We start from the raw sequence: 25,992 nt of genomic DNA on the forward strand, positions 1-25,992 counted from the left end.
ACAAAAGTACAAGAATTACAGAACCACGGTTACATAGCAATCAGCTGATGGAAACAATAGGGGTGAGGGTCCTGCTCCAATGAGCTTACATACTACAAGTAATGGGGGGATACAGAAGGTAAAGGGGCTGGAGATGGGCCCGGTATGGCAGGGTGGAGAGTGAGGAATGCTATGCACATAGACAAGGGTCAGACATTTAGCCGTGTGCCGGCAGAAACGGTATGACTGCAGAAGCGGTTTATGATGGCTAGCAGGGATTGCAGTCAGTAGGTCAGGGAGCATGTTATCAGGCGGAGTACAGAGGGGTTTGTTTAGAGAATGCGGTATGCCTCTCTGAAGAGGTACATTTTTAGAGCACGCCTGAAGTTCTGTGAGTCCTGGATTGCTCGGGTAGCCTTTGGTAGTGCGTTCCAGAGGACCGGTGCTGCTCTGGAGAAGTCTTGGAGGCGGGAATGAGAAGTTCGATTTAAAGGGGCGCTCAGTCTGGTTTCATTAGCAGAGCAGAGAGCCCAGGCTGGGTGATGGATTGAGATGAGGGAGGCGATATAGGGGGGGGGCGCTGCACTGTGGAGGGCTTTGTGGATGAAGGTGGCGAGTTTAAATTGAATTCTGTATTTAACGAGCAGCCAGTGCAGTGACTGGCACAGGGCAGAGGCGTCCGAGTAGCGGCTGGACAGGAAGATGAGCCTGGCTGCCGCATTCAGGATGGATTGGAGAGGGTAGAGTCTGGTGCAGGGGAGGCCGATCAGCAGAGAGATGTAATAATCGAGCCGGGAGTGGATGAGGGCAACAGTGAGCGTTTTTAACGTGTCCACAGTGAGAAAAGAGCGGATTCTTGCGATGTTCTTGAGGTGCAGCTGACATGTTCAGGCAAGAGATTGGATGTAGGGGGTAAAGGAGAGATCGGAGTCGAATATAACTCCAAGGCAGCGGGCATGTTGTCTAGGAGCTATGGTGGTGCCACACACTGGGATGGAGATGTCAGGATGAGGTCGGTTAGTGGAGGGTGGAAATACCAGTAAGTCAGTTTTAGAGAGGTTTAGTTTTAGGTAGAGAGAGGACATGGTGTTAGAGACAGCGGACAGTCGGTGATGTTTTGGAGGAAAGGTGCAGAGATGTCAAGGTTTCTTCTAGCATTCTGTGTATACAGCTACTATACAGACCTCTGTTTCTACATGGTTACACAATAAGTCAGCTTCTGCAGTCATGTTTTACTCTATAGGACCATTATATCTTATTAACCCACAAGTTGGGCAAAGTGGGGTAGAAGGTGGCCCAGATGTCTAGGTTAGCTAGAAGCAGGAGTCAAATGAAAAGTTCCTTTTATGGGCCAATTGGGCTGTCGGTCGGCGACTTTTTCCTTTTCTTTACACAGACTGAGAATCACAGTTATGGGGATGAATGATCATTAGTTGAATTGTTTCCCCCCATAGACTATTGTACATCTCCCTGTATGTACAGCCAATCAGTGGGCATTTGTATGCTTGCTAGAATCAATCAGCAGGCGAACAAATGCTATCTGTATATTTGTGATCAAGACGACCTACAAAGTTGTTACTTTGTTGTTTCCTGTTTGATAGAACAAACAGAAGCGGACCCATCAATCCACTCAGGTGCCTCGATTTATGCGGGCGATCTTGCTGATTTTCAATCCATGACAGTTAGGGTGCGGGCAGACGAGCGTAGGCGTATTTACGTTCGCACGAGCGCAACGTATAATCGCCCGAGCGATCGTTTTTCACCGATCCTGACCAGAGCTAGAAAGCGTATTTTCGTTTGTTCCTACTTTGCAAACGGTCTTTTCGGCGTTCGAATATGCGTTGGCGCGTATTTCGGTCGCATATGTTCCGTTTTTTTTCGAATTGCCGTTTTTACGCGCCGTAAAATCGCCCATGTGAACGAATACATTCGAAACCATTGCCTCAGATGGTCACATATACGTTTGGTCGCAAAAACGCGCCGTTTATGCGCTCGTCTGCCTGCACCCTTATAATGTATCACAGATGGGGATTATTATAAATATTGTAAACAGATTTGACTACACATACAGCCGGCCAGATCCAGGTATCTCCTATTTTGGGAAACCTTACTGATGCACTCCCCCCAAATTTCAAAGAAAAGGTCATTTTGTATCTTGATTTTTATTCCTATTTTTCCAACTTCCACTGCCCCCTCTAAATAATCCCCAGTAGTGAGGGAGGCTGCGAGGAATCTCTGTAACATTACTGAGAGAGAGAGAAAGCGCGCTGGAAATTGGGCAGCTCGTTAGAGAAGCACAGAACCAATCAGGACAAAATTATGCAGTCATGTAAGAAATAATATCTATTAGGCTAATTTAATCAGTGCATACTTTACAGATGGATTAGAATGCAGAATCCAATTATGTCAGACATTGCGGCTACACTGGACTTGCAGCATTCATATGGGAGATGGGGACAAAAGGTAGGGGGGAGGCAAAGAATGGGGGGTCCACACAGCGTGGGCAAAATAAGCAGCAGGCTAGGTTTCTATAAACCTTGGCTTTAAAGGGATTTTAGAGAAATGACAAAAATCTTTTAAAATGCGATAAAATTCTCAATTACTGAGAAGATTGGAATATATATATATATATATATATATATATATAGTACTCTGATAATGTGTAGGTAACCCACCCCACAAGGTAAGTATCTGGCTAAATAGGCAAAATAGAAACCCATTGTAGGACCACAGAAGCTGCAATCTAGAGTACGTGGCAGCAATCGGGCCACACAAGTACAGATAAGCTATTGGGTGGGATCATTAGTATAATCTTACAGACCCAGGGAGAGATTTATTATGAGTAGTGATTCATGCGCCACTCTCAATATGATCCCCGCTAGTACAAGTTGCACCTAATGTATGAATGAATCAATTAATTTGGGCCGTCCGATGGCCCAAAAAGAAATCTATGCACGATATGAGGTGTAGCAGATTTCTGCTACAATTTAAAGGGGGTTTCCAGGCAAAATACTATTGATGACCTATCCTCAGGATGGGTCATCAATAGTTAATCGGCTGGAGCTCATCACTCAGGATCCCAGCTGATCAGCTGAGTAGGTGCCCACCGTCAGCGCTGCTACACACAGAGATTGGAGCAGATCTTACTGAAATTACTGGGAACTGTGCTTGCAGTTTAAAGTGCCGGCCACTACAGCGGAGCTGGAGCAGCAGCTTCCACTCCGACCCCATGTGTTGCGGTGCTAACAGCAGGCGCCCACTTGGCTGGGATCCTGAGTGACAGACCCCATCAGATCAACTATTGATGACCTATCCCGAGGGTAAGTCATCAATAGTATTTTACCTGGAAAACCCCTTTAAGTCAGTTTGTGGTATAAATTATATATAAAACTATTGAGCCCCAGCAGCTCTGTCCCCATTTTTTTTTCTGCAACTACACAGACATTAGTTGTCTGAACCCGCTGATAACGGTAGGTTTGGAGGACTCTCTGATGTGTATGGGGACGGCCCAACTTTCCCCTAACAGATGATGTCAGGGACAGAAGAATCGGGGATGCTGAATGTCAATGCTCTATCCTTTTGTTCGCCTAAACATAAGCCGGTGCCAGAAGTGTGGGGCTGAGGCGTAACTCCCTAAACATGGATATTGGCAAGAATGGAAATGCTATCATCTACTAAGTGGGAGGTGGGCATGTATTTCATCTTCACTCTTATGTCCCATTTAGACGGGACAACAGTCGTCTAAACGACTGCACAGACACTAACGTCACGGCTAAGGTAGTTCACAGTTGGATCACGGGCACATTTTATGTGAAGCGCTGAGCATCGACCCGTGTAAATGGCTCACTCTTAAGACGTAGAGCCAACGCACAGATTATGCACCGGGCCATCTAAACTTGGTTAAGACAAACAGAAAATGTTTCAACAATGAAGCATTCAAAACACTAAATATAGGCACCCGTGCACAGCAAATTGACCCTTTCTAATCCAGTGTTGAAATAGATATTTTCCTGCATAGCTCCAATGAGCTCTGACGTCGGAGATCATTCTGCATATGTATATCACACTATGCAGGACAGAGCCTAGACATCGGAGCTCTGTCCTGCATAGTGTAATATACATATGCTATACACATTGTATGCAGTTATGGGATGTCTCTGTATGGCACTGTAATACAGAGCTAAATAATTAGATAGCTAATCATTAGTGACATTAGAAATAATTAGAGCTTTATCTTATACATGAATGTTATATCCATATACATATATTTACAGGATTATTACAAATGATCTTCCCGAAGTGAAACACTCTTAACCTACGTTTGCCAATAAAATCATCATGACGGGTATTTTTATGTGTTTCTGCTGAGTAATTCCAAGGAATTCACAATGCGCTTTTCCACGCAAAATAAATAAAAGGGGAGTGTGCGGGTGTCAGGGAAAGTGGATTGAAAAGGGTTAAAGGGGTTTGTTACACATTACATAAAAACAGGTCTGTTGTTTTTCCAGAAACAGTACCATATCTCTCCAAGGGTTGTGTCTGGTATTGCATCTTATCATTCAAGTGAATGGGGCTGCACTGCACTACCAGACACAACCCATAGATAGATGGGGTGGTGCTCCTTTTTATCTAGTCCTGGACAATCTTCATAAATAGGACCACGCTATAAGGTGTTCTTTCAGGCTGTGTTCACATCTGCATCAGTAAGGAAGTCAGTAGTCTTTGTTGCGGTTTCTGACACTTCTTTGAAAGAAGAAGAAAACCGCACTCGCCCCTATTGTTTGTATTGTGGATTAGTTTGTTAATCTGTTACGTATGATTTTGTTCGTACATGTATCCTCTCAGTTGTAAAGTGTTGGCACTAAATAGATCTAAAAATGTTATCTTCTACGGGCAATATGATTTTTCCCATCAAAACGAAGGACACGATGGTGAGACGCGTCCTACCCTATTATAGGGCTCCGTCCTAACCTGAAAACTGGTGCAGTGCCGGATCTGTTGCATGTCAGGCACCAGCAGTGACTGATGGATTCCACTGACTTTTAATGCACTCCGTCATGTTCCGCCATGGCGTCCTTCATTCTGTCATATGTCAGAATTTGCAATAGAGACCCCTGATAGAGCCTCCGACTCACATGTGAGCAGACAAAACTGCAAATGTACTCAGGTGGTACAACTCTCAGCATGGGGTATCTAGGTGCAGGTTTCACGTGGCTAGACCACTTTCCCGTAAAATACGTACAGTGGAAGAGCAAAACAGCAGAGCAGGTACATATGCTGGTGATGAAGTTTTATGTATTGCAATTGACTCATAACCACTGGTGACCAGACTTTTGTATGAGACGTTTCGCATAAGGATACCCTTCATCAGACGTGGACTACAGCTAAGAGCACAGAGAAAGAGGCCCTGTTCTAAAGAATGCCGAAACAACAACAGAACAGGAAAGGGTCTTAACTAGAGATGAGCGAGCATACTCGCTAAAGGACAATTACTCGAGCGAGCATTGTCCTTAGAGAGTATCTGCCCGCTCGGAAGAAAAGATTTGGGTGCCGGCGGGGGGTGGGGGAGAGCAGGGGGGAACGGAGGTGAGATATCTCTCTCCCTCTCCCCCCCGCTCACTCCCGCAACTCACTGCTCACCCGCGTCGGCACCCAAATCTTTTCTTCCGAGCGGGCAGGTACTTGCTAAAGACAATGCCCGCTCATCTCTAGTCTTAACCCTTTACAATCCACCGTCTGACGTCTTCCTACATTCTGATTGAAGTTGTACAGCTCCAATGTCAGAAGACGTCCGACAGGGTATTCTTACCATCTATTGCCAGCCATTTCACTTAGAGCCTCTCTGGGGCACACACACTGGCTGTAGCCAGCACATGGCACTGTTGTATAACAGCAAAAATAGAAAGCCTTTTAGGAAAGCCTGAATCCAAAATTGGATTGGAAAGGGTTAAATATGGCAACAGCGGCTGCAACCTGAAACATTGCATACAAATTTGAGTCTGTTCACCAGCCGTTTCGAGACAGCAAGAATAACCATTTCATTACAAGCATATTTACCTGGCGTGCTGTTCTGCTCTTCTTCTATACAGATGTGAGTCTAAGTCAATGGGGTCTGCCATGAGCTGCCGCTGTATGTTATATGATGGATCCAGCCGACGGCATTGTGGCTTCCGTTACAAATGGATGTCGCAATGCTGATGTGAATAGAGCTTAAAGTGTATTTCCATTTATATAGCCCAACTTCAATAGCTGTATATCTTCTACCGGTTAACTATACCCTTGCGTAATAGTTATACGCCCAAGACCTTTTCTACTCTAAACTGCATAAGAACATAAAATTCCCCTTTTCCATCAATCCAATGCAATATACTTTGTATAAAACAGATTACTAATGTAAACAATAAAATATATACATTTCTCAAATACTATTCTAAAAATCACTTGCCACACAAGTGGTTAAATACCCTGAAAGTGTAAATGTCTGCAGTACAGAAAATAACCACCAGATGGCTCCTGCTTCATTCATGCCGACATTTAGCTCCAGTTTTAAACCAGTCTCCGGGAAGATAACTCATGTGAAGTTTCTCTGTTCAGTTTTCAACTTTTTCCCAGAATTTGTTCTTTGGACTTTATTATGACTAGTTCGATATCATTAGTGAATGACTGGTACAGTGGATGAATGCATCTGTGTGTACCAGCCTAGAACAGTCACAACATGATCGTCATCATCGTTCCTATAGATCCCAACACAGCGGTGATGACGTACTACCGTGTTTCCCCGAAAATAAGACAGTGTCTTATATTAATTTTTGCTCAAAAATGTTTAACTTTTTTACATGTATAGCTGCCTGGACACTATTTAAATTGACTTTTTTAATCAACTGTTATCAGGGCTTAATTTTGGAGTAGGGCTTATATTTCAAGCATCCTCAAAAAGCCTGAAAAATCATTGTGCATCCTCAAAAATTCTGAAAAATCATGCTATGTCTTATTTTCAGGGAAACGGTAGTAAAGCACTCCTTTATACTCCAGGGATGAAGGAACAATCCAGTCTTATGTCTAGTCAAATATTTCTTACTTCCTTTTTAAAACTGATTATAAGTCAATAGTGCAGAGAAATTGGCGAAACCAGCATGTCAGAGGATAGGAGGGGCACCCATGTGTAGGGTGAGAACTACTGTGAATACCCTCACTTCAGTACGGGGCCATCATAATGAACATATCCCAATTCAGAGGTGTCTAGAGAGACATCTACTGGGCGGATTTGAACCCTACTTTGTAATAATACTATCCGGGATATGCGGAAGCGATCCATGTGAAATAAAATCTCAACAAACAGAAGACGTTGCTACAACTGTTGCTGAGAGGGTTATGGAGAATTGGCAAGGGGCAACCAGTACACTTGCTGTTCACTTCAACTATGAACGACTGCCTGTATACAGTGAATCTCCGTCCCATTCCGCCTCCATTCAATGAATGACCATCGCTCCTGCCTAAAGCACAGGAGCCATAGGTGGTTGTCCCGTGTACACCAGCTTTACACACGGCCCCATCAACAATGCTAAAAACCTAATGGTGAGATTTGTAACTCTTTTTGTCCCGTAGATCACCTCCGCATATCCTGGATAGCATCACCACCAAGTTTGGTGCAGTTACGCCCAGTAGATGCCTCTCCAGACACCTCTGAATAGGGATACTTTAATGATAATCGCCCTGTACATTCTGTTGCCTTAATAAATGTTGGAATACAGTCAGAGTATTCAATTTCATTAAACATGTCACCCTATATCTGAAAAATGACCTAATTATGCCATCCGGAAAGCAAAAAGGTTAGAAGATAATTACCGTCAATCTGATCTTTATTGGGCATGGTGGACAATGTGCTTGGCAGCTCCTGTGTGATCCTGAGAGCCAGATGCCCATTTACTACACCCATATGTGTCACCGGATTATTTATCTATGTGGGCTGGCGGTAATATTTTTCTCCTGTCACAGTAGCATAGAATGCCTTGTAACATTGCTAGCGTCACGGGATGAAAAAGAACCGTCCGAAAATATTAGGAAATTACTAAAATATTGTATCAAATCAAAGCCGCTCCCTGATATGTGATTTGCCCTAATTATGCCATATAGTACGGTTATCAAACTAACCTGATGCTATTGTGAATACGGCATCTTGGTAACCAGTTAAATACTCCTGGGCACTGGCCCTTTTACGTTAGGACACAAATTTCACACATAGGGGCATTTCTCATTACGGACCCCGTGTTGGAATTAATCAAGGTGAAAATTGCAATCAATCTCCCGCTGAGAGGAAAGGCTGGCATACTGTGCCCACGTGACAAAGACACTTGACTGTGGAGGCTAGTAAAACAAAAGAGAAGTAAAACGCGCAAGTAATGCCTGCCGAAATGTGAGGCAAATGCTAGATGAGGGAGCTGCTTCCCTCTCCGATGGCTGCGGCATGATCTTTGCTTGGCACATAACTGCAGGGACCGATTACTGAACCTGTAAAGAGGACAAGCTGAGCTCAGTGTTGGACTTGGCATGGTTCCTACAAGTGAGAGCAATGAATATTATGGGGATTACTGAATGTAAAGACTGAGCCTGGACTAGTAAGGAGGCTCTGGGGCTTACTGAGGCCGGGACTGGCTGACGTTTATGAGCAACGCAGAACACATGCTGGCTACATATTGTTACGTTGTTTCGCCCCCGATCTGAGTGCATTATGTAGCTGATCGTCTGAGCTGCACATTTACCCTCAGATTTTCGCCATGGGTGCAAAAATATTTGCAGAAAAAAATTAAAAAGAGACCCCCCCCCCCCCCCCCGGCCATAATTTTGGCCACTACATATGTCTTTTAAAAAAACCATTCATCCATTCTAGAACCCAAGTTCAACGAAAAGTCATATGACCATTTCCGCCTTCATATCACGACTAAAAGGGTTAACCCAGCGTGCGCCTGAGCCCCCCTCCCCGCACACATACACAGCATCTGCTGCCCCTAGACAATCCAGCTGTCCAAACTTTATTGGCAGCAAAATGTCAGATCCGTGCGACAAGCACACGGGCAACAATCACATACGATCACGCATGACACACGGCACAGGCAATGCTTCCTAGTCTGAGAACAGCAACGGGGGCACGCTGATCCGGCGCAGCCCGTGTGACTCTAATACACCTTGAGTTGCAATTAGTGGCCCTGTCATTTTCGGCCGCTGCTGCCAATTAATTAAGCCTGTCAAACGGAAAAACAGCGGCACTCACAAGATAATTAATATCGGGAGAGACGCGGCAGCTCGGAGCTGCGAGAACGTACCCTGGAGAAGAGGAGAGAGAAAGAGGAAAGACAAATAGAAACTCGAAGAGAGACAGAGACTGTGAAACGGAGACGGCTTATGGAGTCATGGGAGACCGTTCATGTGAATTACATGAGACGTGATGAACAACTGTACACAAAAAAAACTAAAAAACCAAATACACAGAAAACACCAAGAGATTAAATTAAGTTTTGTGGCAATTAATAAACTCATCCAGTAAGAAAACAAAGTGATAAAAGGCAAACGAGAGGCTGCAGAAGAAGAAGAAGTTGTGGGGACCGAGACCGGGAGCAGACAACTGGAGGGTAGATACCACAATATGAGAGGAGTGATTGGTACTACCAAACTGGCAGAGAAGAAAGTTAAACTGCCCTTGTTCTAATTGTTAAATTTGATGGTCCGTGGAGGGGGAAGGGGGGAACGCTCTGATTAAAAGCTCCCCACGAGCCCAGCAGCCTCTCACAGTCTGGGCAGCTGCAGTGTCAGGGCTGGGGAGCTTATTCATATCATTAAGCCCCAGAGAACTTAATTGAAAGAAGAGCCAGGCCTGGACCTTGACACGCAGGAGGTCAGAGTAATTGCTGCCGGACATATTTAACATTAAGATAATCAGCCTATTAATTACCCTTCGGATCATTAAATCAGCCAGTTGCAAAATGAAATTCCTGCCTCTATTACTCAGCTGAGAGACCACAGGGCCTCCACTCACCATCTATCAGATTGAGGCTGAGCCAGCCAGCCAGCGAGAGGGGGGAGAGAGGAGCCACCGTGCCAGGAGGAGAGAAGGTACAGGTAAGTGAGAAGGTGGCAGAAGGGGACCGAGGAATGTGATGCCGAGAAGGAAAGGTGGGCTAGGGGGCACAACAGCCAACACTGGGAGAGAATACTGAAGGGTCATGCTGAAGACGGCAACAAGGTCAAGGCGACAAACGTAACTTCTAAAGAAGGAGCTCTTCTAAAAAAAAGGCTGAACTCTCTGTTTGCAGAACTGAATCCTTCCACCGCCGTGAAAGGGTTAAATTGTCATGCCGACAAGAGCTGGCCCTTGGACCAGAGTGTGGAGATCACAGCCAGCCATGAGGTCCTGATTACAGCAAGTTAACGAGGTGAGGTGACCCTGGCTGGCAGAGACAGGAGCCAGGGTAAGTAAATAGGGGAGGGCAGGCGTGGAGAGGACTGAGGGGGGGCTGCCAGCTCTCCACTTAGCAGGATAATAAAGGAAATCATCCTTGATTATCAGTGCTAATTTGGACACTGCCGGTAGCTTGTTATGCGAGCTCTGAGTAGCATTTAATTAATTCAATTGCTTGTTAATGTAGGAAGTGACATGTGGGGAGCAGATGGGTCTATGGGTCAGTTTAGCAAGAGCATTGTCCTGTCACATACACCCGCCTACATTGCTCTCCCAGAACATGAGCTATATATGTCTTGTATCCACAGCAACGGCCTTTTAAATGTCGCTGTTTATTTTATTCGCTACAACGTGTCAAAATGTAGCAGACACACATAAACGTCTTCGTGAAATACCAAGGACGATGTACAGAACAGCCGCATCGGCTGAACGTACAATATCACACTGGAATGGTCAATGTTGCATCTCTATGGGATTCATTCCGGAATACAACTTGTTACATACAGAGACATTCCAACCTCTTCTCACTTACTCCTAATTTCAGGCTTTTACACGAGACGAGCTGTCGGGCAAACAATACCCGCCGGCTTGTCCCAGCGATAAGCCTTCCTGTGTCTTTACACGAGAACGAGCATCGCCGACTGAATGGAGGCGAAGCGGATCGGGGATCCTTCCGATCTGTCCGCCTCCATTCACAGTAAACAGGCAGATGATCATAAGTGAACGACTGCCTGTTTACACTGAACGATACAGTGTTCCGCTTTCTGTATGGCGAATGAGAAGTGATCGACTTCTCGTTTGTTGTTCAGTCGGGGCATGCATTCACATTGAACGACTATCGTTCGGTTTCTCGCTGGATCGTGGGAATCTGAAGGATAATCCTTCCATGTAAAAGCACCTTAAGAACTTGCAAGCCTGAAATTGAGAGTAATTGATAAGAGGTTAGAATTTTTTGCATTGGCAGATCCAGATTGCCATTGGTGATGAGAATTGTCATTAGGAACAGAACATGACCATCACAGCTCTACATGTGACCGATGTGTATGTGGTCACCCACAAGCGGGAGGCTGCAGCGAGGAGCCGGTAGATTGACATCAGCCGCCATAACCAGTACGTAACAGGAAGCATCGCTCCACTCTATGCAATAATCACCTTCTTTACTGGTCTATGAAAACACATATTGGACAAGGAATAAAGACCTGGGAGGTCTGATAGGCATTAGTGTTCCAATATGTGTTCTAATGAACAAATAAAGCCTTCACATGGATAGAAGTGTCTAGCCAAAAATATCCAGAAAAGCACAGGGCTCAAGGTCTGACCTTGCTGTGCACCTAAGAGGCATCTAGAATTGGGTTACTGCTGTAACAAAATGACTAACTGATTTTTGCCATTATCATGTATGCCAATATCCAGCAACAATGCTTATTTGGATCCGCAGGCGTACAGTTAATATTAAATTTTACGAACTATCATATGGAATCAGTAGTAAACCATATACTGTATAAATCCAATTTGACCCACTTATAAGAGTCCTTTTACATAGACTACCAGTAGCACATGCCAGTTGATAATACGGTTGGCCGGCACTAGTGTACTTGAATTAATAGATTTCTCTAATCGTGAGTTTTTCCATCAGTGCATTACCCCCTTACGGAATACAGTGTCCATTACAAGCCACAGGCAGATGCCCGTTTACGGGAGTGATGTGCCGCCGGCAAACAGGGACTTATGTCATCATAACAGGTCCGATCAATGATGAAGCCAACACAGGTAACCTTATACTTTAACTGTGATTGCAAGTACCTCCAGCCAGAACATTCAACTTTAACTAAGAAATGGTTTGAGAAAACCTCCTCCCTTCTCCACACAAGTGCGATTATGATGGCTCAAAGCATTAAGAATATATGATTTATAAACCCCACATATAAGGCTCCTTTCCATCCTTGGAGGCGAACAACGAACACGAATGAAGGACGCAGGTCTTCCTGGATGAAACAGCACAGAGTGCTCCACTATTTCCTATAAGAGTTTCTGTAGGATCTGCGCTGAAGGCTCTGAACCACTCATGTGAACACATAGCCAAATACTTAGGGGGGCAAATACTTAAAGCTAAACTTCATTTTCAGGACAAACCGTCACTTAGGCCAAGGGAGCATGAATGGTCTTATATAAGTCCCCTAACTCACCTCCCAGGTGCTCTCCTTAAGAAGAGATGTTACCCCTCCTGACCCACGTCATAGCCAAGCCGGGATCCTACTGCACACTGATGAGGGGCAAACACCCCGTAACAGCTGTCTGTGTATGGATTCTGGCTTGGTTTTCAATTTCCAGTCACTGTTGCCTAGATCTGTATAAAGGGTCGGACATTGATTTGCAGGGATGCTACCATCCAAAAGGTGGCGCTGCGGAGGTATTGTTCCATCTAGCTTATTTGCAGCTCTTAATCCTGGCATGATAGAGCAGAGGGAAAGCGCTGTGGAGAGCACTTCTGGAAGAGGGTCTGCTTCTGAGCAGTGAGGGCTAGGATCAATTTCTTTTTTGCACTAAAGCTGACACCAACATAGTCATAGGCATGTTAAAAAAGTTGACCTCTGCCCTACCTACCCTGTTTCCCCAAAAATAAGACCTACCCTGAAAATATGATTTTTAAATTGTATCCAGGCAGATGTACATGTAAAAAAGAAATATTTTGGAGCAAAAAATAATATAAGACCCTGTCTTATTTTCGAGGAAACACGGTAGCACCGTGAGCAGTTTTGCATTGTCAAACCTGCTGACAGACTCCCTTTAACAAGGGAGACATATATCAATAAATTCAACTCCACATGGCTGCTCTTCAAGGTACAGTCAGAAACTTGTAAAGCAGATGTAATATTGGCTAACAGTGGCGATACATCTACTCATCTAAACACTCCTCAGGGGCCAAACAGTATCCTCCAGAAAGCCTTAAGTCTACTCCATTATTCCTGCACGTTATTCCAGATCTTTTCTAATTTCACACCGACGCTTTTCTCCAGAGCGCTCTTTAAGGCCTTGTTCACACAAGCGTGGTTTCAGCGCAGTATAGGCCAATGGTTTCCTATAGAAACATCCACATGAAGGAATTTTAGATGCGCAACATACTGCGCTAAAACCACGCTCACGTGAACGAGGCCTAAAGATGGACTTAAGCCAGATTTATTATCTAATTCACTCAAGTCTTTTGACATGTTGTTTAAATGAAGGGGCTGCAGTGCTCACCCGAAGATTGTGCACCTTTGTATGTCTTCACTACTTGTCGGCTCCTCTCAGCAGCTGAAGACAGCCGCATAGATTCTACAGAAGTCTATGCATCCGTCTTCAGCTGCCCTAAAACTTTTCAGATGTCGCTCTGACATGTCAAAAGTTTTTTAAAAGTTCAGTTACTCTTTAAAAAAGTCTTTTTTTTTTGTTTTTCATTTCTTCATGGGGCCTGCCAAGAGCCAAAATGAATCTCTATTACCAATATCATCTTGTGTGGGACCCTGGGACCTCTGCTGAGTCTTCAGGACGTTAGGAAGGGGTTTATTTCTCAATTTAACCCCTTCCTCCCAATGTAAGTCCCTCACTATAAGGATCCTCTTAGAGCGCAGTTGATATTTTTTTCTCCTCACTACAAGAGCCATACATTGGTTTTTCCACTTACAAAGCCATATGAAGGACTGTTTTCTGTGGGACGAGTCGTACATTTTAATGGTACTATATTAAGAATTAAAAATACAATTCTAAGTAAGGGGGAATTTGAAAAGAAAACTCCCAAATGTGACATTACTTTAAAGGCTCCAGTCCACGGGCGTAGCAATATCCCACAGCGGATCTGCATTGCGGGAGCCGCCGCCGGGGAGCAGGGGAGAGCTGACAGTTCTCCACGCTGAGCCTATCTGACAGATAGGCCCCCCACAGAGAACCATGGCAAATCGCAGCATGCTGTGATTTTAAAACCCGCGCGCGGAGAATCGCTATGATTCTCCTCTCGTGGACAGGGGGGGCTGCGCTTTCCATAGTAGTCGATGGAAAGCGTTCACTGCGTTTCCCGCGACCGGATTATCGCCCGTGGACAGGCAGCCTAAGGGTTTTGTTTTTAAGATGTTTACAGTGCAGTAAAAATGACATGTTTAAAAATAATTGCTTTTTATCGCCAGATTTTGGGACACATCACTTTTATTTTTGGATCAGTGGAGCTGTGTGAGGGCTTCTTTTTAGTGAAGAGACCAGTAGTTTTCATTGGCAACATTTTGGAGTACAAACAACTTTTCGATGACTTATCTAATTTTTGGGGGTTATGGAGTGACAAATAAAAAACTGCCTTTTTAAAAAAAAAAAGTGTTCAGGGCATGCAACGTAAATACTGTGATATTTTAATAGTTTAGACTCTAAGCCCTTAATGCTACAGGACATAAGTTTACATCCTGAGATTCTCTGCGGCGGCGTGCCAGCCGGCACATCTGCAGAGCGGAAAGGAGACTTCAAGACAGGTACGCGGGGGTCAATGCTGGGGTACAGGGTCACATTCCGCTTCGAGATTTCGCAGTCTAAGGGATCATGCCCACGTGCATCACGGGATACGCCCATGAATTTACACCGGGCTGCGATTTTTAAAAAAAAAGCCTGCTGGTGATCATGGAATTCTGTGGTCTCCATTAATGCTATATTAATGATGACCTCCCACGGCGTAAATGCGCATTAGAATTCCACATGTGGGCACTGGCAGGCAGAAAGCTATTAGGTTCAATAGAGCCTAATAGCTGCGGAGTTTCACTGCGAGAAACACGATTGAAATCCGTCCGTGGGCATTCACCCTAAGTCGCTGTAGAAACCTTCTCTCCTCTAGACGCAGAGGGCGTTACAGTCGCAGTCCGGAGTATAAACCGATCATGGGAGGCATCCTGGTATTGACTAAATAACCTATATTTTGATAATAAATGTAACCCACCTCACCCAAATAGCCACACATGCATGCAGTTTTCCGTGCAGATGTATGTATATGGACAGCATATCGTCCACACAGAAGAAAGATCGCAAGCAGGGAAGGACATCAGAAAGTAGCCCAGTCCCCATAACACGTCCTTCCATCGCTCAGGCAACATTCACCTGTGCTGTCATGGTGAGAGCTGCTCTGAGAGCTTTCAGAATGGGATACTGTTCCCTTGGCTTGGCTGGTTGTACTTTTTTAGAAGTAGTATAAACCTTAAAGAACAAACAAACTTATTCTTGAGAAGGAAGAACAGCGGAGGTTGTAGACAGCAGTCTGGATGGGTGCTGCTCCCCAGACTCTGTCCTGCATTGTACAAATCACTGCTTTCTTTATTCCATTAGTATCTGGTCTCCTAGCAACTTGCGAGTGAATATGCATCCATACGCAATGTTAATTGTATATGCACTGAGGATCAAACGCATCCCTAGAGATCAATGGAGCCTATATGCGTGTCATCCACGGTAACATAGAACATGCTGCGATTTTTCGTCTGCTTGCGGAATCCACAATTCCTACCCACAAGTGTGAGCAAACGGGTGAAAGTCCATGCATTTCAATGCCTGCGTATAATCTGCATGGACGGCATTCGTGGAATCCGCAATTCAAATCACTTGTGTGGGACCCCCCTAACTGGTGTAATGAGAAAATTGACTTCCAATGTGTGAAAGTATTAATTAGGAGGGGGACTGGATTTGTGGGTGGAGGAGACTTTTTTTAGGGGGCCATTTTGAACACCGTGAATTCTACAGTGCTATGAAGAAATATCCCCTGCAGTTCTTCATGGAATAACTGTTTAACCATGTGCATCCGGCAGAATGATGGACACATCGAACACTTCATGTAAAACTTTGTCCTCACTTAACTTCTAAACAAGCTGAATTTAATATGGCAGAGTGCAAAATGGCTACTGAAAACATCACCAGCAAAGAATGCAGTCTCCCTCGTAATTAATACTTTCACACACTAGAAGTCAATTTTCTCATTACTACACTAGTGAAGCAGGTGTGTCCAGCCTTTTGGATGTAAGTAGGTGTACGAGTTTTGTTCAAAAAGTATCCAAACTTATATTTTTGTGCGTAAACAGTTGAAGCTCGGGAGGCGCGGTTTGGTGCACATATTTAGGCAACCCTAATACACATGCTTGGATTTTTTTCCTGCCCGCAGAAGCAGTCGGTCGCCGGCAAACAGCCGATGAGTGAGGAATAGAGATGAGCGAACGTACTCGGTTCGGGTGTTTTTGGACCCGAGCAACGCTTTTTCCGAGTAACTGACTACTCGGACGAAAAGATTCGGGGGGCGGCGTGGTGGAGGGGGGCGGCGTGGTGGAGGGGGGTAGCAGTGGGGAACAGGGGGGAGCTCTCTGTCTCTCCCCCCCCCCCACTCCCCTTACAACCGCCCGCACACCCCCGGCGCCCCCGAATCTTTTCGTCCGAGTAGTCAGTTACTCGGAAAAAGCGGTGCTCGGGTCCAAAAACACCCGAACCGAGTAAGTTCGCTCATCTCTAGTGAGGAAGTGTCCGATTTTCTTTTTTTACAAAATGATAGAAGTCCTTGAAGAACACTACTGCATTAAATGTTGTGTAAAGCTTGGTGATTCCCAAGTGGAAACGATCCGCAAGATTCAAAAGGTCTTCAGGGATGAAGTAATGGGAACCACACAGACAAAGGAGTGGTACAACCGCTTCAAAGACGGGCGCACACCAGTGGAGAGCCAGGCTCCCTACTCTCCCGATGGCGTCATGTGACTTCTGGCTTTTCGCCAAGCTGAAAATTCCCCTAAAAGGAACCCGATTTCAGTCCAGAGAAGTCATCATGCAGAATACGACGGACCAGCTAGGTGCCAGCTCAAAGGAGAGATGCTTCCGACAGTGGCAGAAGTGTTGGGAGGAGTGTGTGGCCGCCCAAGGGGACGACTCTGAAGGAGATCAGTGTAAGACTGTTGTATCTGAATACAAATATTTTTTAGGAATAAAAGGTTGAATACTTTCTGAACGCACCTCGTATTTAATGTGAGAGTCAGATACTTTTTTGCTAAAGGAGTTAAAATGCAAGGAATTGTTTGAGACACATTCTAAAAAAAATGAAAATATAGCATCGTGAAAGAGTTGGCTGTATCTAGCATCCAATCGATGCAGGAGGCTTCATATAGGATCGGCACAGCTCCTTAGAGTCGAGCACCTGCCCGCTCATCTCTAAAGATTTAGGTGCCAGCGGGGAGCGGCGAGGAACAGGGGGGAGATCTCTCTCTCACTCTCTTCCCCCTGCTGCTCACTCCCGCAACTCACCGCTCTCCCCCGCCGGCACACGAATCTTTAGAGACAAGCGGGCAGGTACTCGCATAAGGCCCTACTCGCTTGAGTAATTTGCCTTAGTGAGTACGCTCGCTCATCTCTAGTAGCGACATTTCAATCCTCTTACTGGGACCTTTGCCGAGCCAAACAGAATTCCCAGTAAGGGTACTTTTACAATAAGTAAATCTCATCCGATCAGTCACCCGGAGAAGGCACTGAGGAGTGTGAAAAATAGCTGGTTGGAAGCTTTTAGACCGGGCTCTCATGGCCGGATATGAATTGCAAATCCCGTGATAGGCATCCAGACAATACGCAGGCATTGAAAGGCACAAACTTTTGTCGGTTCGCTGAGACATGCGGGTAGGTATTGCGGAATCCGCGAAACTGAGAAAGATCACAGCATGCTCTATATTGAAGTCAATGAATGCGAGTGTTCTGTCGGCCATACACAATTAACATTGCGCATGAGCGGTGGAAACGCTCGCAACTTCATAGGAAAATGGATAGAAAAGCTGGAACGCCAGCCGGAGGGGAGAGAGAGAGCTTCCTTCCGAACGGACAATACGCTGTGCATATGTGTACATCAGCGCGGTAAACCACTCGCATCCATAATTCCATGACCAATTACTTTGCGCAAATGATCGCAGGTCTTCCAATGCGGAAATCCGCTTGCAGAGTCCAACCGGTTTGTGTGAGCCCGGCCTTACACGGAGAAATTGTTTGGAGGGAGAGAAAAAGGGAAACATGTCCTAGGAAAACTCGTTCGCAAGGTGTTCAAATATCAATGCCTTAAGAAAACAACATTTTAGCCCTCTTAGGTAAATAAACACCATTGCACCATATCTATTTGGAAGTGCTGCGTATCCTTCAGATTACATGTGTGTGCGTGTGTATCTATCTATCTATCTAAAGCCGAAAGCCCTCACTGACTCACTCACTGACTGACTGGCCAAAAGTTCTCCAACTTCCTGATGTCGTAGAAACATTAAATTTGGCACAAGCATAGATTATCTCCAAAATAGGAAAAGTAATTGGGTCCCAACTCGATTATTCAATTCTAGCACAAATGAATTAGCGTAGAAATTTAACGTACATAATCTAAATCTCTCACTTCCCAATGTCATAGAAACTTAAAATTTGGCACGGGTATTGGATATGTCAAAATGGGAAAAGTTAATGGGTCCCAACTCGATTATTCAATTCTATGCGCAAAAGAATTAGCGTCCAAATTTAACGTGCGGAATGTATTTTTCTCACTTTCCGGTGTCATAGAAACGGGAAATTTGGCACGAGCATTGATTATGTCATAAATAGGAAAGCTAATGGGTCCCAACTCCATTATTCAATTCTATGCGCAAAAGTATTAGCGTCCAAATTTTACGTGCGGAATGTAATTTTCTCACTTTCCGGTGTCATAGAAACGGGAAATTTGGCACGAGCATTGATTATGTCATAAATAGGAAAAGCTAATGGGTCCCAACTCCATTATTCAATTCTAAGCGCAAAAGAATTAGCGTCCAAATTTTATGTACGTAATCTAACTCTCTCACTTCCTGATGTCATTTTATATAAAGGAGTCGTCGCATGGTTGCCTCCACGTGGTGTTTCCTGGGTAACGCAGAGAACTATGCAAAATTATGAACATATGTTTTTCCTCAGCATCTCTAAAGTAACCACGACTTCATAAGATTTTCCGTGTGAACACCAGATAAACACCAGTAACAAATTAACTCGGGCGAAGCCGGGTATATCCGCTAGTGTATATGTATATATATATATATATATATATATATATATATATATATATATATATATATATATATATATATATATATATATATACACACACACATACACACTATTTGTGTAACCCATCGTATTCTGGTAACTGCTAGGCTAAGTAAATAGCGCCGGGCACTACGATAACTACATGTAATCATACTGATAACAAGTACTGAGGAGAAGATGGGGAGTTCTATGAAATTAAACTGGCTAGGCTCTCCTCTCAGTATATTCATAATGACACTAACCTGGGGCTCTCTGAACATGGCTTCACATGGCCTTGACTGCTTCCTTCCCACACACTGTTCGCCAGCTCGTTTCCAATGGCAGACATGACTTTTATTAACTCAGGCGGCCAGTCGTCAAGGTCCAAAGATCGGACGCGGGAAAGATGAGTCCCTAGGTTGCGATGAATCCCAGAACATTCTATGCACATCAGAGCTCCAAGGTTCAGGCTGGCCCAGTCTGGATCTGTGGATGAAGAAGGAAGATGGAAGAGACATTTCACATCCACTATGTAACCACAACGTGCCTTACCTGCAGATACACGTAAATGGAAGAAGCAACAGCATGTGAGGCAAGGAGCGCCTGCAGATCCCCAGCCTGCTCATATGTAATCACAGAATGCAGTGATACTATACCAATTTGACTGAACTAACCTTAAAAACTTTTTAAAAGTTTTGGAACTGGACTTAATTTTCCGCAGACAATCCCTGTAACAAAGCATTTCACTTCTAGTAACCCGATGCAACGAAGGATATCACTTGCAGGGGCAAGTCGTAGTATTGACTAATGTTCTAAGTAACATGAAGAGAACAAGCGACCCCCTGATGTCACTGCCACGTACCTCACATCTTTTTTATCCTATCTCAATATAACTGATGAAAGCTAAATTGGTTACTTATGTGCAGTTAGATGCCAATTCAGCTAAATGTTTTTATGCACTACATATACCATATTAACCGGGGGGAAAAAAGTACAGATGCTAACGGGAAAGCAGTTAGCGCACATGATATTTTTTTATCACTTTTATTGCTTTTTTGGGAGGCAAAATGCTAAAAATTAGCATTTTGCCTTAGTTTTTTAGCAATATTTTGTACACTTTTTGTAGTGCAGGATAAAAAGTGTGTTCAACTTATTGTACGTGTCGTTACGCACACGCCGATACCAAATATGTGGGGTTTTTTTTAACGCTAATACAAGAAAAAGCCCCCAAAAAAGGTTTTTTTTTAACATTATATTTTTTGTACATATTTATTATCTTTTTTTTTTTACACTATTTGTGTCCCGTTGGGGGACTTGCATCATACCACTGATGATAGCTATGATAAGGCATTGCAGGACCTCTCTCCTGCCATGCCTTATCGCTTATTATAGCGATCACAGGCAATGGTACTACAGGACGCCTGTAGGTGGCGTCCTGTTACCATTGCAACCTTCCGGGCTCTCTGCGATTTACATCGGGAGAGCCCGATAACATCACAGAAGGAGTGCACTCTACATAGATCGTGGCAGGGAAGGGGTTAACAGTGGGGGGCGCATCTCCTAAGCACCCCCGCTGTTGCAGTGGAAGGCTGGCAATCAGAGACAGCCAGCTCCCGCTGCTGGATAGCGCAGGATCTCTTCTGATCTCGTGCTATCCCCATGATGTAAGGTGATAACATTGGGGAACGAAGAAGCCGCAGATCACCCGTGTAACCCTTTACACGCTGTAGTCAGTAGGACCACAACATGTAAATGGCTGACTGAAGGGGGCTCCCTCTATTACCCATCGAATTCCCACAATATAATCGCGGGGTCCTGATGGGTTGCTATGGCACCCAGAGGCTTGAATATAGCGGTGGTCTATGAGGCTCAGTCTCTGGCTGACCTCCTAGGCCTTCTAATGCACTGCTATACTGATGAATACTATTGAAAAAAGATGCTGATATTCAAGTCCCTCAGAGGGACAAAAATAAAGAGTTAATAAAGCATTAAAAAATTAGTCAAAAAACGTCAAAACCGCAGCTTTCCCTCTTTAGTATGTAAAAAATAACATATGTGATATTGCTGCGTTCGTAATGACCCAGAAAAAAATTAGTACGTTATTTAACCTGCGCAGTGCCTGCCATGAAAAAAAAAATACAAAAAACATTGCAAAAATAGGGAATTTTGCCTATCTAACCTTACAGGATAGAAAAAGCTCAAACTGGTGCTATTAAAAAGTGCATCTCAGCCCGCAAAAAAAAAACCCTTTCACAGCACCATTGACAAAAAAAGGAAAATGTTAGGGGTCTTTGAATGCAGTGCTAAACGAAAAATACATTTAAAAAAATAATGCGAGAAAACTAACAAAAAAACAAAAAACCTATCTACATTTTTTATTGACATAATCGTACTGGCTTGCAGAATAAAATGTAACATTATTTATACTGCATGGTGTACGCCTCCAAAAATAAAAAAACGCTAGAATTGCAGATTTCGTTAATGTTGCCTCTAAAAAATTAAATAAAGACTAATCCAAAAACGGGATAAATGAAGACTAGAGTTCATCCTGCAAAAAACAAGCCCTCATAGAGCTCCATCGATGGAAAAATAAAAATGCTCTGGCTCTTGGAATGCGGCAACAGAAAAGCAAATCGTAAAAAAAAAGTAACTGTATATAAAAATAGTAAAACATAAAAAAACTGTATAAAATTGGTATCGCCCGAAATCGTGCTGATCCAGAGAATGATGTCATGACATTATTTATGTTGCACACTGAACGCCATAAAAATCAAATACAAAATGGTGGAATTTCCCCTAAAAACAAAATGGATAAAGTTACACAATACATTATATGTACCCAAAAAGGTTGCCATTAAAAAGTACAACTTGTCCCGCAACAAAGAAGCCTTCATGTGGCCCTGTTGACGAAATATTTAAGAGTTATGGCTCCTGGAATGCGGCGGTGAAAAAAAACTGAAAAATTAGTTGGTCTTCAAGGTGCAAACAGGCTTTGTCCCTATGGGGTTAAAGTGTGCTCATCGTTTCAGGAGACTTCCTAGAATCGGCTACTCTGTGTCTACATGAGGAATAACATTATTTCTGGCCTTTGTATGACTTATCTTGAATTGATCACCTGATTCCCCTCTGCAGGCTCCATCTCTAATTGCTAGTGTTCCCTGAGTTGTTTGGTAGAGATTAGCTGCTATGATGTCTCCAAACACTGCACACGTGGGGGAACAGGATATCTCTCTGTAGCAAACCCTCAGAAGCCAGAGGAGCATGGAAGACATTGTACAGCAGTACTGAGCAGTGTAGCTGTGAATCCAGCACTGTGGTGAGAGAGCAGAAAAGTCTGTGTTTCTGCCTCTTTTCATTCTGCAGCAGCTCTTTCCTGCTGTTTTCGTTGGCTTCTATGGACTTCTGTATACAAATTGTATCAGCCAATCAAGAGGGAGTGATCAGTGCAGGAAGTGGGGACTGACGGAAGAGGAGAGGAGCCAGATAAGTGGAGAAATACTGTATTGGAGAAAAATGCCTATTACCATTAGAGATGAGCGAGCGTACTCGGTTTGGGTGTTTTTGCACTCGAGCACCGCTTTTTCCGAGTAACTGACTACTCGGACAAAAAGATTCGGGGGTAAGTGGGGGGTTGCAAAGGGGAGGGGGGGAGCTCCCCCCTGTTGCCTACTGCTACCCTCTGCTCCACCACGCCCCCCCACCCCTGAATCTTTTCGTCCTAGTAGTCAGTTACTCGGAAAAAGCGGTGCTCGAGTGCAAAAACACCCGAACCGAGTACGCTCGCTCATCTCTAATTACCATGTTTCTTACCCGTTCTTGTACTATTAATTTATGGCAAAACATTAAATGATAGGTACTCTTTAAACCTGTGAAGTGTGAATGAAGCTTGATTCCACATTGTCTATGGACACGGAGAAAGGTAGACGGGTTAGTGCGGCTGAACACTGTGTACTGGGAGAATGTGAGAGGTTAAGAAGCCCCATTTTCCGTAAATCTAGCGGATATTGTAGCAGAATAGAAAGGTAGTTCATCTTGGTGTCTCTGGAGATATCTACTTACTTTGTGCATCACAATCCACACAATGCGAGTTTCCTGGTAGGTTGCGAATTGACTGTAGAGCTAAAGCCTCATTTTGGCTGGTGAGACGGGACTGAAAGAGCGAACAAGAAAAAGGGGTCAAACTACAGAGCAAGGGTATTCAGCAAAGCCAACCTATACGGAGTGTAAGCAATTAGAGCGATGGCACAAAAACATATCAGGTACTTCAAAGTCCAAAGCATTACAAAAAATTACTTGATTAACAAATGACCCACTAATGCGATATACGAGTGTCCTCGCCACAGGCGGCTACAAGCGTAACGGCTCAACGTTAGCAGCTTCTCATTCGTACTATAGAATACATAGCAGAAGCCCCTTAAAATATAGACTCACTTCATTTTTCTAGCTTTCTTACTCATTGGGGCGATACCCTCGCAATAATAAACAGCCTTACCCTGAAGTAGGTAAGAATTAAGTAGGCAACCCATAAATGATATCTGTGACTCTCATTGTGGCATACGGGGCGATGAATACACACCTTATTCTTGCTACTTTCACATGACTGTAGACTGGCAAGGATTTGGCTCTCTATAGCCTGTACCCAGGCGTCCCTTTCTTCATAACTTGTAGCTTCAAAATGCCAACTTTGGCCAGTGAGAGATACAATAATGAACTCAAAGTTTTCTTCTTGCTCTGAAACATAAGAACAGGGAGATTTGAGTCAAGACGATTGAACGCGGTCAAGAGAAACTCATTCAGATACTACAGACACAGCTTAGCACCTAACCGCGGTCCAGTACTGGATCTCACTGGAGAGCGGTCACTCCTTCAGCTTTTACTTAGACATCATACTACTGGATCCGTTTTTACAACACAAGTTCTATATTTTTTAATGTTTTTTTAAAATTAGCTTTGCTACATTGCAGTTTTGTTTAATCGTGATGTACAGATTTTGATTCATAGTACAGCATACAAAAAAATGGACTTTTGATGTATAATCGAAAGCAACAAAAGCAGTTCAAGTTTAGCATCTTCACTTAATTGTAGGTCTGAACTGTATCGCATCTAGTTTTGAATGGTAGTATTATTATCGGTGTAAACTGTCCTCCCAATATGGAGTTCCTACTACCCTGTTTCCCTGAAAATAAGACTTACCCTGAAAATAAGACCTAGCATGATTTTCCAGGATTTTTGAGGATGCAAAATGATTTTTCAGGATTTTTGAGGATGCTTGAAATATAAGCCCTACTCTAAAATTAAGCCCTGCTTACAGTTAATTAAAAAAGTTTATTTAAATAGTGTCCAGGCAGCTATACATGTAAAAAAAGTAAAATCTTTTTGAGCAAAAATTTATATAAGACACTGTCTTATTTTCGTGGAAACACGGTAACAACTTTTATTTGTATATTGTTGTAATATAGGTTAAACATTCAACAGACAGTGAGCACGGTGGCTCAGTGGTTAGCGCTGGGGTACTGGGTACAAGTTTGACCAAGAGCAACAACTGCATGGAGTTAGTATGTTCAGGTTTCTTCCCACACTCTAAAAACATAATGGGTGAATTTAGATTATGAGCCCAATATGGGCTAAACCCTATGATGTACAGCGCTTTAGAATAGGTTTGTGCTATATGAATTAGTAAAATAAATAAAATGTGACCTCTGCTGTTAGCTCTTGGTGAATTCTAACTGATCCCAAGTTTGTGTGGGAACGGAGTCCTATAGGATTTCAACATACAACTAGATCACCTGTAGATCTCTCATCATGAACCTAGAATAGTTGTAATTAGGGGATCCACAGAAAAAAAGCTTCAATCATCTATTCGTAGGACATGTTGGTATCATGGGCAGTCTTGAGCAGCAATGGACTCAGATCATTGAAGGATTTGGCAAGATGAGTAACACTTCCAACAGCCTATACAGACTGAAATCAAACCTCACTTCAAGATACTTCGCCAAATCACTATTAGCAAAATGTTCAAAATGGCTGCCGGTGGCCCAAAGATTAGTTACAGATTTCTACATGCTGCCTTCTTTAGCAGCTGATGCATGGATTTCATGGTAGTGTAACATCCTATGAACCCGCCATACAGAACATCAGTGAATGACGCATTCTACTGCTAACGCTTGTCTAGTGTATGTAAGTTTTTTTTATGTGAGTTACCAACATATGACTGAGAGTAAGAGCCCTTTAACACGGGCCGACACATCGGTCAGATTCCCACAATCAGCGAGGATATGAACGATAGTCGTACAGTGTAAAGGCATGCACCAACTGAACGATGAACTGAATGACGAATCGGTCCATGTAAACAGGCAGTCGTTCATCTATAAATCACTGCCTGTTTACTGTGATTGGAGGAGGGTGGCCCAGGACGATCCCCGGCCTGTTCCGCCTCCATTCACTGAGCAATGATCATTCCTGTGTAAAAACAGGAACGATCATTGTTGAGATGACCTGTCGGGCATTTG

The 25,992-nt window shown here is 43.8% G+C and overlaps 1 protein-coding gene across 2 annotated transcripts in view; it reads right to left on the reverse strand.

Annotated features, from left to right (window-relative positions):
- Positions 1 to 25,992, reverse strand: part of AGAP1 (ArfGAP with GTPase domain, ankyrin repeat and PH domain 1) — a 384,937-nt gene that overhangs the window by 15,726 nt on the left and 343,219 nt on the right. For both annotated transcript variants that reach the window (XM_066575407.1, XM_066575406.1), the window contains 3 exons: positions 24,060 to 24,214; positions 23,543 to 23,633; positions 19,747 to 19,969 (listed from right to left, as the gene is read on the reverse strand). In XM_066575407.1, the coding sequence (XP_066431504.1) occupies positions 19,747 to 19,969; positions 23,543 to 23,633; positions 24,060 to 24,214 (469 nt within the window). The remainder of the gene's footprint in view (positions 1 to 19,746; positions 19,970 to 23,542; positions 23,634 to 24,059; positions 24,215 to 25,992) is intronic.

This window comes from Eleutherodactylus coqui, chromosome 8, assembly GCF_035609145.1.
Source record: "Eleutherodactylus coqui strain aEleCoq1 chromosome 8, aEleCoq1.hap1, whole genome shotgun sequence".
In the NCBI taxonomy this organism is placed as follows: Eukaryota; Metazoa; Chordata; class Amphibia; order Anura; family Eleutherodactylidae; genus Eleutherodactylus; species Eleutherodactylus coqui.